A 14,118-nucleotide genomic window follows, 5' to 3' on the forward strand; every position below is an offset into this window, starting at 1 on the left:
TTGATTTTGATTGGGGCTGTATTGGTCATGCAGCGATTTACAAAATAGAACAGCTGAGAGAGAAGCCAGCATTAAAATTTATACTGGGATATTATATTTCATTTGGCTGGAAGGAAGAGAAGGGTAGTCAATGAATTGTTCAGGGATCAAAAATCTACCCTCAGATAGACAGGTGCATTTCCCTCTGCACACACATGCAACTGAGGCATGGCTTTGTCCCTGAGAATTTTCATGCCTCAGGAATGACAGTCTGTTTTCTTGGAGGTGGAATGACAAGCGAGTGGAAGGTGAAACTGCATCTCAGTGGATGAAATAGAACTTGGTTCTGCCTACAGTCTGGTTGTTTGTTTCCATACTTTTAGCCAGAGATGAGGAGGATTCTACTGGGAAAATCCAGATTTAAACTACTTAGAGCAGCTCCCTAAACTATTAGAAAATTTTGTTTTAATTTGTCAAGAAACTATTTTTTTCACCTCAATGTGACATTTACATAGAAATTCATTTTTATCCAATGCTGAAGGTGTAGTGAACATAAAAGAGTTGCAAGATTTATTTTATTGGGCAACATTTTTAAAGATACAAAAAACAGGCCATACGCTACAATGCAAATGTGACTGAAACAGTATGCTTAAGTTTCTTTTGTCTCAAAAAGAAAAAAATAAATACAAGAAACACTGCCTTTTCATATATATTTGACCATGGCACATGCACATTTATCAAATCTTAGAATACTTTAATCAAAAAATTTTTTTTTAGCTTTTATCAGGGAACTGCATTAAAAAAAGTGCTTATCTTGTGTAGTGAATACAAAGCACACGAAATGAAAGTTTTTAAGCACAGAGGGTTACATTGAGAAGGCAGCCTTACTATTTAGGCACATTACAGTAATTAAGGTAACTGTACTGTAGATATCACATTCTTCTTTTTTTATTTTTTCAGCAAATCAACAGGCATTTTATGTTTTCATCCAGTAGCTGAAGAACCACTCCAATCACAACGTCTTCTGTTTCACAGAATAGGAAACTAATGCAAAAGTTAAAAAAAAGAATTAATTTCTACATTAAGCTTATTATCTAATATATAACTACATATAGTTTTAAGACTTTATATAAGAATACATATATCTCTGTATATCCTTATATGTATATATTTATCATGTAAAGCACATAGTAGCCTTATCTATTAGAGATTCATTATTTAATTTATAAGCCACTTTTAGAATTCCACAGAATATTTACCTTAATTCATGTGTTTTATTGCTTAATATACATTTGCACTTTGCCTTTACAAAAGAAACCATAGAGTTGGAAGGCTGTACCATCAGAGCTAAATATTTTTTAAATAAACCACAGTAAAGAATGAATTAAATACTTTATACAAATTATTTTTGAATGACATTTGACTGTTTGCCCATAGATTCACATTGAAGGGTGTTTATTATTAGAAGATAAGGGGAATTTATTTATAATGTTTCTCTTATCATACCTAAAATATATCCCCGAAGACAAAAGAAGCAAAAGAAGGAGACTTAAGTTTGCTTAAAAAAAGAGTACAATTTTGTTAGAGGAAAAAAATGATTAAGTAAAGTGGGATAAATATGGTTGTAGTACAAGCTAGCAAGATTCCTAATGAAATCTTCCAATTAACATAGGAAATGTGCTTCTGGAGAAGTATGCAAAATATAAAAACTATGTTCCTATCTATTTTTCCCATTAACTCCCTTTATATAATTTTGTAACATCCTTTGTGGTAGGGAGAAGAAAAAATGTTTTTATTTAAAAAATATGACTATTTTATTTAAATAAAATGGGCCTTAAATACCCATCTTGCTAATACATCTATTTACCATCTTTCATACCTACACCTGTTGTGTGAAAACAATACTTGAAAGGTTAAGAGATCTGTAATAATAAAAATTACCTTCTACTGATTAAATCTTCTCTTTGTTCTGGGTGAAAAGGAATGAAATTTACTAAGTGCTGTATATACTATTTTATTCAAATCAAAGAGATGAATATGACAGAAATAGCCCCTCCCTCTGTCACCAAAGATCTTTTAGGAGGGGAAATGACTGAATAGCAAGAATTCTTAATCTGGGATCCATAAATAGTATATTTATTCATTTATTCATTCATTCATTCACTTATTCAACAGATTTTTACTCAGAAACTACCATAGGTCCAAGCACGATTCCGAGTACATAAAATACAACAGTGAATAAAACAGATAAAAGTCCCTACCCTCACAAAACTTGTATTTTGTTGGGGGGGGGGACAGAGATTAAACATAATAAATAAAACATACAAAGTATGTTAAATAAGTGCTTTGGATAACATAAAGCAGGAAAGGGGAAAAGGGAGGGCCAGGGGTTAGAGAAGTCACATGTGAAAGGGTGATAAGGAAGGTCTGGCTGAGAAGACATCTGAGTAGAGATTAGAAGGTGAGGGGATCAGCCACCTGAATATTAGGAAAAAGAGCATTCCAAACAGAGGGATCTATACTTTTCATTTTTATTCTTCATGTTGATGAAATATTACCTTTTATAATGGTGTTTCCTTTTTATAGTTGAAGCTAGGGTCAGAGCCCTCAATCTGAAGCTTCAGGGCTTGTTTAAGGCTTAATTCTGTCTCCGAGGAAGGATACCCCTCTAATACTTCCTGATGCCCTCTATCTTGTATTGTTCGCGGGACTGAAACCCTACCAAGAAAAACTTGGTTGCTTTGCAGATGATAATTTGGATTTGTCATTATTCCATTTCTCTTCTTCTGTTCCCCACTTTGTTGATGAATAAGAAACTGCTGTTGAGATCGACCAATTTCCTGCTGAGCTGAAGGTATCATAATTTTGCACTGAGATTCTGCTGGCATTTGTTTAGGTTGTGCACTAGTCCCAGATTTGGCTGTAGGTCCTCTTTTATCAAACTGAGTCATTTCATACTCTAAAACCTTTGGCTGTGAAGAATTACTTTGTTTAGCTTTTTTCCCAGCTGATCCAGATTTGGTAGAATTTTCTGATTTACCCCCTTTATTTGCTTTAGCTGACTTCAAACTGGGCTTTACTTGGCTCCACTCAAACTCACTACTTGGTGAATTATGACTCTGTCCTAAAGACTGTGTTGTAGAAGACGGGGAAACAATTGACTGTCGACTTCTACTGCGTGGCAACGAATGCTGCTGAATTTGTTCTGTGAATGACAAGTTATGAAAGCTATCGATTGGCACTGTCTGAGCTGTTGCTGTAGAAGAAGTAGTTCTCAAAGATGAATTTTTTGAGCTTTTCAGGGAATTGTTTGACAGTGATGACTTCTGCCGATCAACTGTAGAATCTGGAGACTCTGAAGGAGAACTAAATGCATGAGCTGGCCCGTTAGGTAAACCACGTAGTGAAGGCTGCACATCCCCTCCGCCAGTACTACCAGAGCTATTTGATTTAATCGTTAATGATTGCATTTTTGAAGACACTGACTGTAGAGGTTTTTGCTCCATTGTGTGAACAGGAGATGGGGAACAGCCATTCAAACTAGATGCACCATATTTTTCTAATAATTTAATTATTTGAGAATGTCCATTTTTGGCTGCAACACGCATAGCAGTACGCCCAAATTGATCAGCATGGTTTGGGTCAGCACTGTGCTCTAATAAAACCTGCACAACATCAATGTGCCCTTCCTGGGCTGCAATACAGAGTGCAGTTGCACCTTGGTTACATGTATGGTCAACTACGGCACCATGCTCAATCAGAAGCTGAACCACTTTTACGTGGCCCTGCCAGGCTGCAGACTGCAAAGCAGAGCGCTTTTCATTGTCTGCAGCATTGACATCAGCATGGTAGGCTATCAGAACCTGCACCATTTCTATGTGGCCTTGCCAGCAGGAAACATGAAGTGCTGTCCTTCCTTCCGCATCACTTGCTTCTACATTTGCACCATTTTCTAAAAAATATTCAGCCATTGTAAGTTGGTTTTCTAAGGCCAAGATATAAAGTGTGGGCCTACCGTCAGCATCTTTGTAGTTTACATCAGACCCATGGCTAAAAAGCAATTCAACAATGTCCCTGTGTCCTTCTAATGCAGCAACCCGCAGTGCGTTTCTTCCATCATAACCTCTTTGATCAATGTTGGATTTATTTTCCAATAATATTTGAACACAATCATAATGACCCTCCTGGGAAGCTAAAATGAAAGGGATTCGCCCATCATTGTCAATTTCATTTGTTCTAGCACCTTGTTCAATAAGTGCTTCACATATTAATCTGTGACCTTCAAAAGCTGCCATGTGCAAAGGTGTCCATCCAGCATCATCTCTGTGATTTTCATCTAACCCTCTATCTAGCAGAGTGCGTACCACCTCAACATTTCCTTGTGCTGAAGCTATGCTGAGGACTGTCCTACCTTCGCTATCAATACTATCCACAGCTGCACCCCAGAACAAAAGTGTATTTACAACTGAGGCATGACCCATAGAAGCTGCTGCTAAGAGGGGTGTACGGCCATTGTTATCGGTATGGTCTACATCTGCTCCCCCCTCGAGAAGCAAGTCAACCACATCAACATGTCCTTCATAGGCAGCTACCAGGAGTGGAGTCATGCCATCTTTATCACAATGATCTACTTCAGCACCTCGATCAATTAAAAGGCTAACGACTGATGCATGCCCTTTACTTGCAGGCACACAAAGTGCAGCTACAGAGAGTGCAGTCCGGCCATCGACGTCCTCATGGTTTACTTCTGCTCCATGGTCCAGCAGATGTTCCACAATCTCTCTGTGCCCCATGTATGCTGCTGCTATCAAAGCAGTTCTACCTTCATTATCAGCTTTGTTCACTTCAGCACCATGTTGTAGCAAATTCAATACAATATCCTCATGTCCGCCCCATGCTGCTGCTCTTAAAGCTGTTCGGCTATCAGCATCTGCACAATCCACTTTTACGCCAGCATAAAGTAGTGCCGAAACTACCTCAGTATGGCCACCCCAGGCAGCAGATCTTAATGCTGTCCAACCATCTTGATCGGTATGATTAATATTTGCTCCACACCCAATCAAACAATTAACCACCTTGGTATGTCCCTGTCTAGCAGCTAGGGTGAGTGGTGTATGTCCATGAGCATCTTCTATCTCTAAGTCTGCTCCCCTAGAGACAAGTAAATTCACTACATCAAGACTGCCACTGTATGCGGCGTTAGCCAATAATGTTCTCCCATTTGAATCACATTGATTTACTGAAGCTCCATTATCTAATAATGTCCGAATGGAATCCTCTCTTTCTAAGGCTTGTCGTACTATGCATGATGTGCGATCATCTTCACTGTTGACGTGAGCACCAGCTTTAACCAACAGCTGTAGCACTTCTTGTTCCTTGGGTATTAAAGTAGACAGGGAGTCTCTGACAGGTGTACCATTCCATATCATCCACAGAGCTAACTCAGCTGTCTCCAATTGTAAGTTTGAATTAATTAAGTGCAATGCAAATTCTTGTGCTTCCAATGGTGTTAAATTCTTGGCTTGACAGGTATAACTCATGGCCAACATTCTGTGTCCTTCTGCTGCATTACATAAATACTTCTGAGTGCAGTGTTTCACATCCAGAAGCCACTCTGCAAAACTGTAATGAAACAGTATTTTTGTATTTCCTAGTCCATCAACAAGAAGTTTGGAGAGGACATCTAACTTCCGTTGAAAGTCTTCCAAGGTTAATGACATGTTTTTGGTCCATACTGCATGATATAATTCTGTTATGGTCAAAGGTCGGCAGGCTGCAAGAATCACATTCAAAATAGGCTGAACCTTTGCAAACTGTTTTCTTACAAAAAGTCTTTGGCATAGCCAGAGATAGAGACCATTTAGAGTTCCTGGGATGTCACGAATCTCTCTTAACATGATAAAGTTTTCTACAACTCCATCTAGAACTCGTTCTAGGTAAAGAAAGCATCCACTACTTTTAATGTGCAGTTGATTTAACATCTCTGCAGTTTCTTTTGTGAGGTGTTGTCGCAAAGCTTCTTCTTGATCTAAACGATGAAGAATGTACTGTTGAACATCTTTGACAATATACGCCTTCCGAAGGTCATCTAAACTTATTTTTCGAAAACCTAGAGAAGATACAAAAAAAGTAGATGTCATCAGTTGAAAAGGATTATAGAAGTTGCCATATCTTCAAAGAGAATGTCTTCAACGTATAAGAAACTAATAAACAAATTAATAAATACTAATAAACAAATCAATGAATACCTGTTAGTATGTAAATCATTTTATTTTCTTTCTGTAAAAACACATTGAAGGCAGAAAAATGACTTCATTTTCCTATCTACAAATGAAACTATTTCTTATTCTTTTAGTGGCTCAGTGCCTATCCTCCACTCCATTGTAAGAGGTTCTAAGCATTAGGCAATCTTACATATCCATAAAAGCACCTTATTAAGATTTTCTGAACTCCCAAATAATTAGGAAAAAAATTGCAGGACACATAACAAGTAAGGTCTGTTTTTACAGGATAATCTTTTTAATATGAATAATTGATATATTTCTACCTATACAATTAAATGTATATTAGCCCTAATTATGGAATTGAATATTTACATCCAATTAGAATATCCCCTGTCACTGCTTTTAAAGTACATTATTTTACATGTTATCAAATTAAAATAATGAAATTTTAGACTGTCACTAAAGAACTTGAACCAATTAAAATGCAACTTGTTCAAATTGTCACAAAATTTCAGCATTATAAAATAAAGCAACTTAATAAAATTCAAACCAACCTAAAAATATACTAGTCACACCTATTTGAAACTCACTTTAAGTTCTTTAATGGGAACCCAATTTCATTCTCTGAAGGGAGATGACATCATGATGTATAGACATGAATTTATTGGACAATTATATATTCATCTTACGAAACAAAAACATGCTGAGTGAATGAATTCAACAAGGCAATAAGGGGACCAGGTTTGCATTTTGAAGGACCATTTTGACATTACCAAAGAAGAACTGGAGTAAGTCAAGACTAGAGGCACAACCTTTCAAAGAGGCTGTGAGAAACTCTAACAGACTCACTAAGGGCCTGGACAGCCATGGCAGCAGCAGCAGCAGCAGCAGCAGCAGCAGCAGCAAAGATAAATGTGGAGAAGGAAAGAGAAAGGAAGGAGTCAAAGCTGACATTAACTTCTGGCTTTGTCAAAAGGATTGAAAAAGGTTTGGAGAAAAAGCTGACAAATTCAATTTTGGGATACTAAGTTTGAAGTACTTAGAGGAAATGGACAAATTTATTGAAAAAAGCAACCACTGAGAATGAAACACGAGATAACAAATTTGCATGGCCCTAAATCTATATAAAAATGGACTCTTATACACACACGCACACAATTGATTATTAAATCCTCAACAGAAATAATTTCAAAAGATAAATTTCAAGTATGAAAACAGACACTACCGACCTGAAGAGGGTATAATTTGCAGCAATCAACATTTACTAGTGATTTGAGATGGCTTGTCTCGCATCCTTTTGCCGTGTGTCCATTTGTTTTTGGCTTTATAAATTCATTAAAGCAATTTAAGTCAGAAAAGGAAAACACCTGGTATGTTGCTAATAAAAAAGTTATTTAAAACTAGTGCCGTCTTACCTTACACAGTGTTTTAAAGATGCCACAGTAATGCTGATGTACTGATTGATTTACATGAAAGATCGTATAACCCAATATGAATAAACATCTATAATTTAAAACTAAGTACTAAGATCTCATGATTGAAACTTGAGATAAGCCTCAGGTATTTCCTTTATAGCAACGCAAAACGCATTAATATGGACATATAGAAGGAAAACTGAAAAATCCAAGAAAACATTTGAATAAATGAATAAATATGCCATGTTCATGGGTAGAAAGAAAGCATATTTTAAATGTCTAATTTTTTCTAACTTTAATTAAAATTTTTAAAAAATCTTAATTTTTTTGGTTTTTATCATTGATAGTTATAATTTTAAAATATGCTATTTAAGTCAATCTAGAGGAATAAAAGTAAAAATATACAATTTAGAATAATAATACTGATGGCCAAGAAGGCTAGGAAGTAACTGTACAAGAAAATTATAAAAATTAAACCAACATTGGACAGATAGTTTAGAAGAACAGATGAATAGTTTAGAAACAGATCAATAACACATAGACATACATTTATGCACACATACCTAAACTTAATGTGTGATAAAAGGAACATCACCATATATGTAATATATTAATAACATATATGTAATATATTATATATATATTAATAACTTTAGTAATATCCTCAAATTTTTACCCCCAAATTCCAAATGTACCATCAATAGAGATGTGGTCAAATGTTTATATACAGCCCAGCACTTTTAATAATTAATAACATCTCAAGGGAAGGAATAGGGTAAGGGAATCTGACCACAATCTGGTTCCTCCTGATTACTAGTTTATTACTTTTATCACTAAAACATGGCTCAAAGAAGATACAAATTCATTTACTTGCAAATAACAGAATGATAGCTTTGTTTTAAGCTCTGTCCTGGATTCTAGGGAGATAACAGCAGTGAACAAGATGGGAAAAATTTCTATTCTCATGGAGGCTAGCTATATCCTAGCAGAGGAGACAAACGGGCGAGTAAACAAATAAAATACAAACACATTTTAAACATTAGTAAGGCATACGAAGAAAATAAAACCAAATAAAGAGAGAATGTGTATGGGGCCAGGCGCGGTGGCTCACGCCTGTAATCCTAGCACTCTGGGAGGCCAAGGCGGGCGGATTGTTTGAGCTCTGGAGTTCGAAATCAGCCTGAGCAAGAGCGAGACCCCGTCTCTACTAAAAATAGAAAGAAATTAGCTGGACAACTAAAAATATATAGAAAAAATTAGCCGGGCATGGTGGCACATGCCTGTAGTCCCAGCTACTCGGGAGGCTGGGGCAGTAGGATCGCTTGAGCCCAGGAGTTTGAGGTTGCTGTGAGCTAGGCTGATGCCACGGCACTCACTCTAGCCCGGGCAAAAAAAGTGAGACTCTGTCTCAAAAAAAAAAAAAAAATAAGAGAGAATGTGTATGATTAAGTAGTTGGAGAGGGAAAACTATAACTAGAACAAAAAACACAGTCAGAAGTCTGTAGGTGATTGATACCTGAGCAGAGATCTAAATGGGAAGACAGTAAGCAGTTCAAGGAACGAGCATGCCAGTCAGAAGGACATCAAGTGCAAGACCGTAAAGCGAAAAAAAATATCTGAAAATACCAAATGCTCACTGATCAAAAGGCAAATCTGTTTTGTTGTAGGTAGGAGCACAAATTATTTCAAGCACACTAGCTAGTAACTTGAAAAATTAACTAAAACTCAAAATGTACATACTCTATACCCCAGCGATTCCAAGTCTAGGTTTATAAGGTAAACCTTTACCACATATGTACAAGAAAACATGGGCAAACATGTTCATGAAGCATTTTTCAAAGGAGCAGAAAACTGAAAATGATCTAAATGCTCATCACTAGGATAATGGAAAATAGGAGATTTATTCATGGGGAGGAACACTATCTAGCAGTTAAAACCAATGAACTAGATTTATAAGCAGTAATAGGTATAGGGCTCAAAAATAATGTTTGCTAAAAAAAGAGAAAAAATGATAATAGCAACAATATATTTATGAAGCACTTTCTTGTATTAGGTATTGTCCCAAGTGCTTCATACGTAACTTGTCATTTAATCCCCATATTACAGATGAAGAAACTGAGGCAGAGAATATAAGCTACATAAGGTCAAACAGCTAGTGAGTGGTAAAAGCTAAGATGCTATATGTAGTGTTTCATTTATGCAAACTATAAAAATATGTAGTATATAAATATGAATTCATAGCATATAAAATAAGCTAATGATATTGGTTTTCTCTAATGAGGAAAAGAAGGGAATGGGTGACATAGACCAAAAGGGGCTTAGACTTTACCTATGCCTGGCACATTAAGTGCTACCTGAGTGTTAGCTATTGTTTAACCCCCAAACTTTTACCAGCTATATTCTTACCAATAAAAACAGAAAAAATACTATACATGGAAACCAAAAGTGCTGCCATTCGTAGCATATGAGTCAAAGAGACAAACTGATGGAGGGAATAAAGCTGATTACAGAAAATCATTTCAACAAATTAATAAAGTTTCACCACAATGTAAAATATATAGAACTACTTAAAAGTGATACGGCTACTTAACTATTAATTAATATCTCTCTAATTACATGATAAATACTGAGCTAGGTCCTTGTTTTATACTTTTATTTCCTACAGGACAAAGAAGAGTGCTTTACATAATCTAATAGGACTAACCTCAACTTTAGTATAGTAGTAAAAAAAAGAAAAGTAAAAAAGTAAGGTAAGAAACAAGGAAAAGAAAAAAACTGATATGTACCTTTATATATTACAGACATTATAATCTCACACATCAGAAAAGGGTTAAAAAAAGGATATATTTTAAGAGGTATCCTAAAGGGCAGTTAACTCTAGTCTCTATCCTCTTACACCAAGAAAAACGCCATAGAGTAACTGCCGTTGACTTCAAACAAACAAACAAACAAACGAACAAAAATATTCACTAGTCTTACGATGCTCAGTTTAGCTAGAAGAAATATGAACTGATCATGAAACAACAGCTTAATAAATGTAGCCCCAGAGATATATAGCAGCAAATATCCAGATCTTCAACTACATACTTTCCTCTAAGAAAGAAAGAAACACATATACTTAGTTCATCATGAAAAACATTTGACCACAACAATAAGTAATTATGCTTACCAGTAAACATTTTAGTAACAGCCTTACTCTGTTTTCGGGCAGAACAGAGCAGCAACAGCCATGGTGGGAAGAACTCATGGTGTCCAGCTAAAAGCTCTGCAACAGTCCCAGATAAGCTGGTAGACGTTTGTTCACCCTCAGCAATGTTACACCCTTCATCAACAGAATCAACAAGCAGGTATAAGCTTTGCTGGGGAGGCTTCATTCCCAAAAGAGGGAGCAGAACGCACCTGAAAAACACATTCACATGAGCATTTTGAATGTTAATGGCTATGATATTCAGATTTATTATTCAAACATTAGATCAATAGTTGTAAACATTTTAAGAGTAAAATAAATTCAGGTATTAGAACAGAAATGTTATGTAAGTGTCAATTTCCTAATTTAACTAGATTGTTGGTCCTAACAACAGTATTTTCCACAATAAAGTATGTATGTGTGCATGTTAGTGATTCAGCATAATTAGGAAGGGCAGTAGGAACTGAAGGAGACTAGATTTCAATATTCCCCTTCTGATTTTTGAGTTAGTGATAAAAAGCTTGAATTATGACAAGGTAAAAATATGGTGCAGAGGAGAAAACAAAACAAACTTTGGGGATCACCTTAATAAGAAGAAAAATATCAAGAGTTCTATAGAATCTAGAAGTGTTTTATCATTTTTTTCTCACAATATCACTGTACTTTACACTAGCTTGTCATCCAGAACTTTTATTTTAAAAGACTGAATATATCCCATTTGATACATTTTCAGATGCCAAAGAATAAATTATTAGGTTTTACTCCATTGATTAATGTATTTCCTACTCATGTAATTTAGATTGCAGTTGAATGTAACTTTTTCATAAATAAAACACTGATCATTCGTTTTCAGCAAATATTTATGTGTTGCCATGTAGTCAGTAAGGTGGTGAGCAGACACGATAGAGAAGAGGACATAACCCATACAGTTATGCACACCAGAAAATAACAAATAATATTTTCTATAATTCTCTTCTTCATCTTTCAATCCCATAGCCACCAGCATCCAATTTATCACCATGCAACAATCAATACTTCTTTCTCAAAATCTCTCAAATCCATCTCAGTCTGTAACGTCATCATCCGAGCCCAAACTACCATCATCTCTTTCACCTGGGCTACTGTAACAACCCATATGCCTCCAACAACTCCCCTTCAGTGACTTTCTGCTGCAGCCAGAGTCACCGTTTCAAGGGTGACTCCAGCCACACTAGCCTTCTTTCAGTGACCTTTCCCAGACACAGTTACACAAGGGCCTTTTCATGTGTAGTTTTCTCTGCCTGGTATGCACTTCCCTTCTCTTTTCATGTAGTTACCTCCTCCTTAATACTAAATTTTGAGAGTCAATTTCTCAAGGTCAAATCCCTATTTATATGCTTTTATACTATCAGATATAGTAGTTCCTTTTCACTGCCCTACCAATTTTGTAATTTTATATTTACTTATTTAATGTCATTAATTTTATTAATTTTTTAAGCTGTAAGTATCAAGAACAGAGACTAAATTGGTTTTGCTCACCAGTGTACCCCTGGAACCTAGCACAGTGACCACAGTAGGTCCTAAATAAAGACTTGACATTGTTGCTATCTAGAATGGAAAACAAATAACTTCAATGCAGTGTGCTCAGTGCTATGATAAAATGCAGTAAAATTACTACCAAGGTAAAGAAGAAATGATCAACTCAAGTAAAATAGGCAAGGCAGAGAATGTAGAAAAATATTCAAATACTGGGTGCTCAACGTGAATAAGTGTTGAAGGACCAATTACAACTCTCTAGGAAGACAAAAGGAAAGATGGGGCAATCCTGGCAAGGACACACAACATGCTGAATTTGGGAAAACTTACTCTATTGTACCTTATGGATATATCTTGTCTGCTATGAGAACAATGATAGTTGATGAAAACCAGCAGTACAATCACACTATAGTATGGCATAATCAGTGCCACTTCAGAGGTAGCACACAGGCTTGTGGAGTATATAGGGAGCCAACCTAACCTACTTTGAGTCAGGGAAGTCAGGAATTAAAGGTTGGTAAGGTGATGAATGAGCCAGAAGATTAGGAGAAAGAGCTAGGAGTGGGGGAGGACACACAAGAAAAACAATCTAGTTGAGACAACAGCACATGCAAAGGCTTGGAGAAGAGAAAGACCAGTGACCAAAGAAAATATGGAAAAAAAGAATTATGAAAATGAGTAAATACTGGGCTTTGTAGCTTTATTATGAAATTTGGGCTTTGTCCTAAGGGTACTAAGGAGCCACTGATGTATTTTAAGCAGAAAATTGGTATGTTTACATTTTTGTTTAGAAACATAGCTTTGGCACATGAGGGAAAACCTGAAGCAGGGTAAGTTTATAAGAAAAGAATGAGACAGGAGGCCATTGGTTAGAACTTAGCAAAGAAAAGAAAAAAAACAAATCTCCATCCTGAACTACTACTGTCACCAAATGCCACCACTGCTAACTTTAATTCGGTGCTCTATATGCTGTAATTAGTACATGTAAGTACATGTTCATTAACTCATCTGATTCTCACATTAACACTTTAAGATGAGCACTATCATAATACTTGTTTCCAGATCATATAATCAAGGCACAGGAGGATCAGTTATTTGGCCAAAGTTACTCAGAAGTGATAAAAAAAGATTCAACCCCAAGGTCTGGTTCCAGAACTTACACAAGGATGAATATTCATCCCGGGTTACCTAGGACTTTTCCAGTTTAAGCACTTAGTCTCAGGGACTAGCTTCCCCTCCCTTCCGATCTCCTTCTTCCCCTAGTGCCCTGCCTGTCTTTCTGGTGTCACTTGATGGCTTCTCATTACCCCCTAGTTTCCTAAGACAAAATCCTAGGATTCATTCTTGAGTCCTCCCTTTCATTCTAGCACACAGTGCTCCTTTCTACTCTAACTCTAAGCTTTCTTTCCATTCAGGGCCTATTTCTAACACTGAGGGTCTTTCCACTGAGGGCCTATGCACTTGCTGCTCTCTATGCATAGAAAGCTCCTCCAGGCAGAACTTCGTATCCTTCATGTTTCAACACAAATTTTACTCCTGAAAGAGGCCTTCCCTGACCAACACATCTAAAGTAGCCCTCAACATCAATATTGCTATTACGCTAGCACTTCATCCCATTTTTCTTTGTAGCATTTATCACATTCTCAAATTAACTTAGTGTGTCATTTGTATACTGTTTTTGTTATAAGGCTGGGAATAAAGTGTCCCCACCTCCATACTTTTCTCCCTATAACACAGGATCCATGAGGGCAGGGACTATGCTTGCTTATATGCTTGCTTATCTTGTGCCCTGTTAGAT

General features: G+C 36.4%; 1 protein-coding gene across 2 annotated transcripts in view; it reads right to left on the bottom strand.

The window, feature by feature from the left end:
• Positions 1–585: 585 nt before the first annotated feature.
• The window catches only part of ANKRD50 (ankyrin repeat domain 50), a 39,770-nt gene continuing 26,237 nt past the window's right edge, over positions 586–14,118 (bottom strand). The window contains exons 3-5 of one of the 2 annotated variants that reach the window (XM_012644180.1): positions 10,788–11,017; positions 2,538–6,088; positions 586–1,023 (exon numbers count right to left, since the gene is read on the bottom strand). In XM_012644180.1, the coding sequence (XP_012499634.1) occupies positions 2,541–6,088; positions 10,788–11,017 (3,778 nt within the window). In that variant the 3' untranslated portion in view covers positions 586–1,023; positions 2,538–2,540. The remainder of the gene's footprint in view (positions 1,024–2,537; positions 6,089–10,787; positions 11,018–14,118) is intronic. The other variant, XM_012644181.1, reaches the window with a different exon arrangement.

Source organism: Propithecus coquereli, unplaced genomic scaffold (genome assembly GCF_000956105.1).
Source record: "Propithecus coquereli isolate 6110/MARCELLA unplaced genomic scaffold, Pcoq_1.0 Scaffold207, whole genome shotgun sequence".
Classification (NCBI taxonomy): domain Eukaryota; kingdom Metazoa; phylum Chordata; class Mammalia; order Primates; family Indriidae; genus Propithecus; species Propithecus coquereli.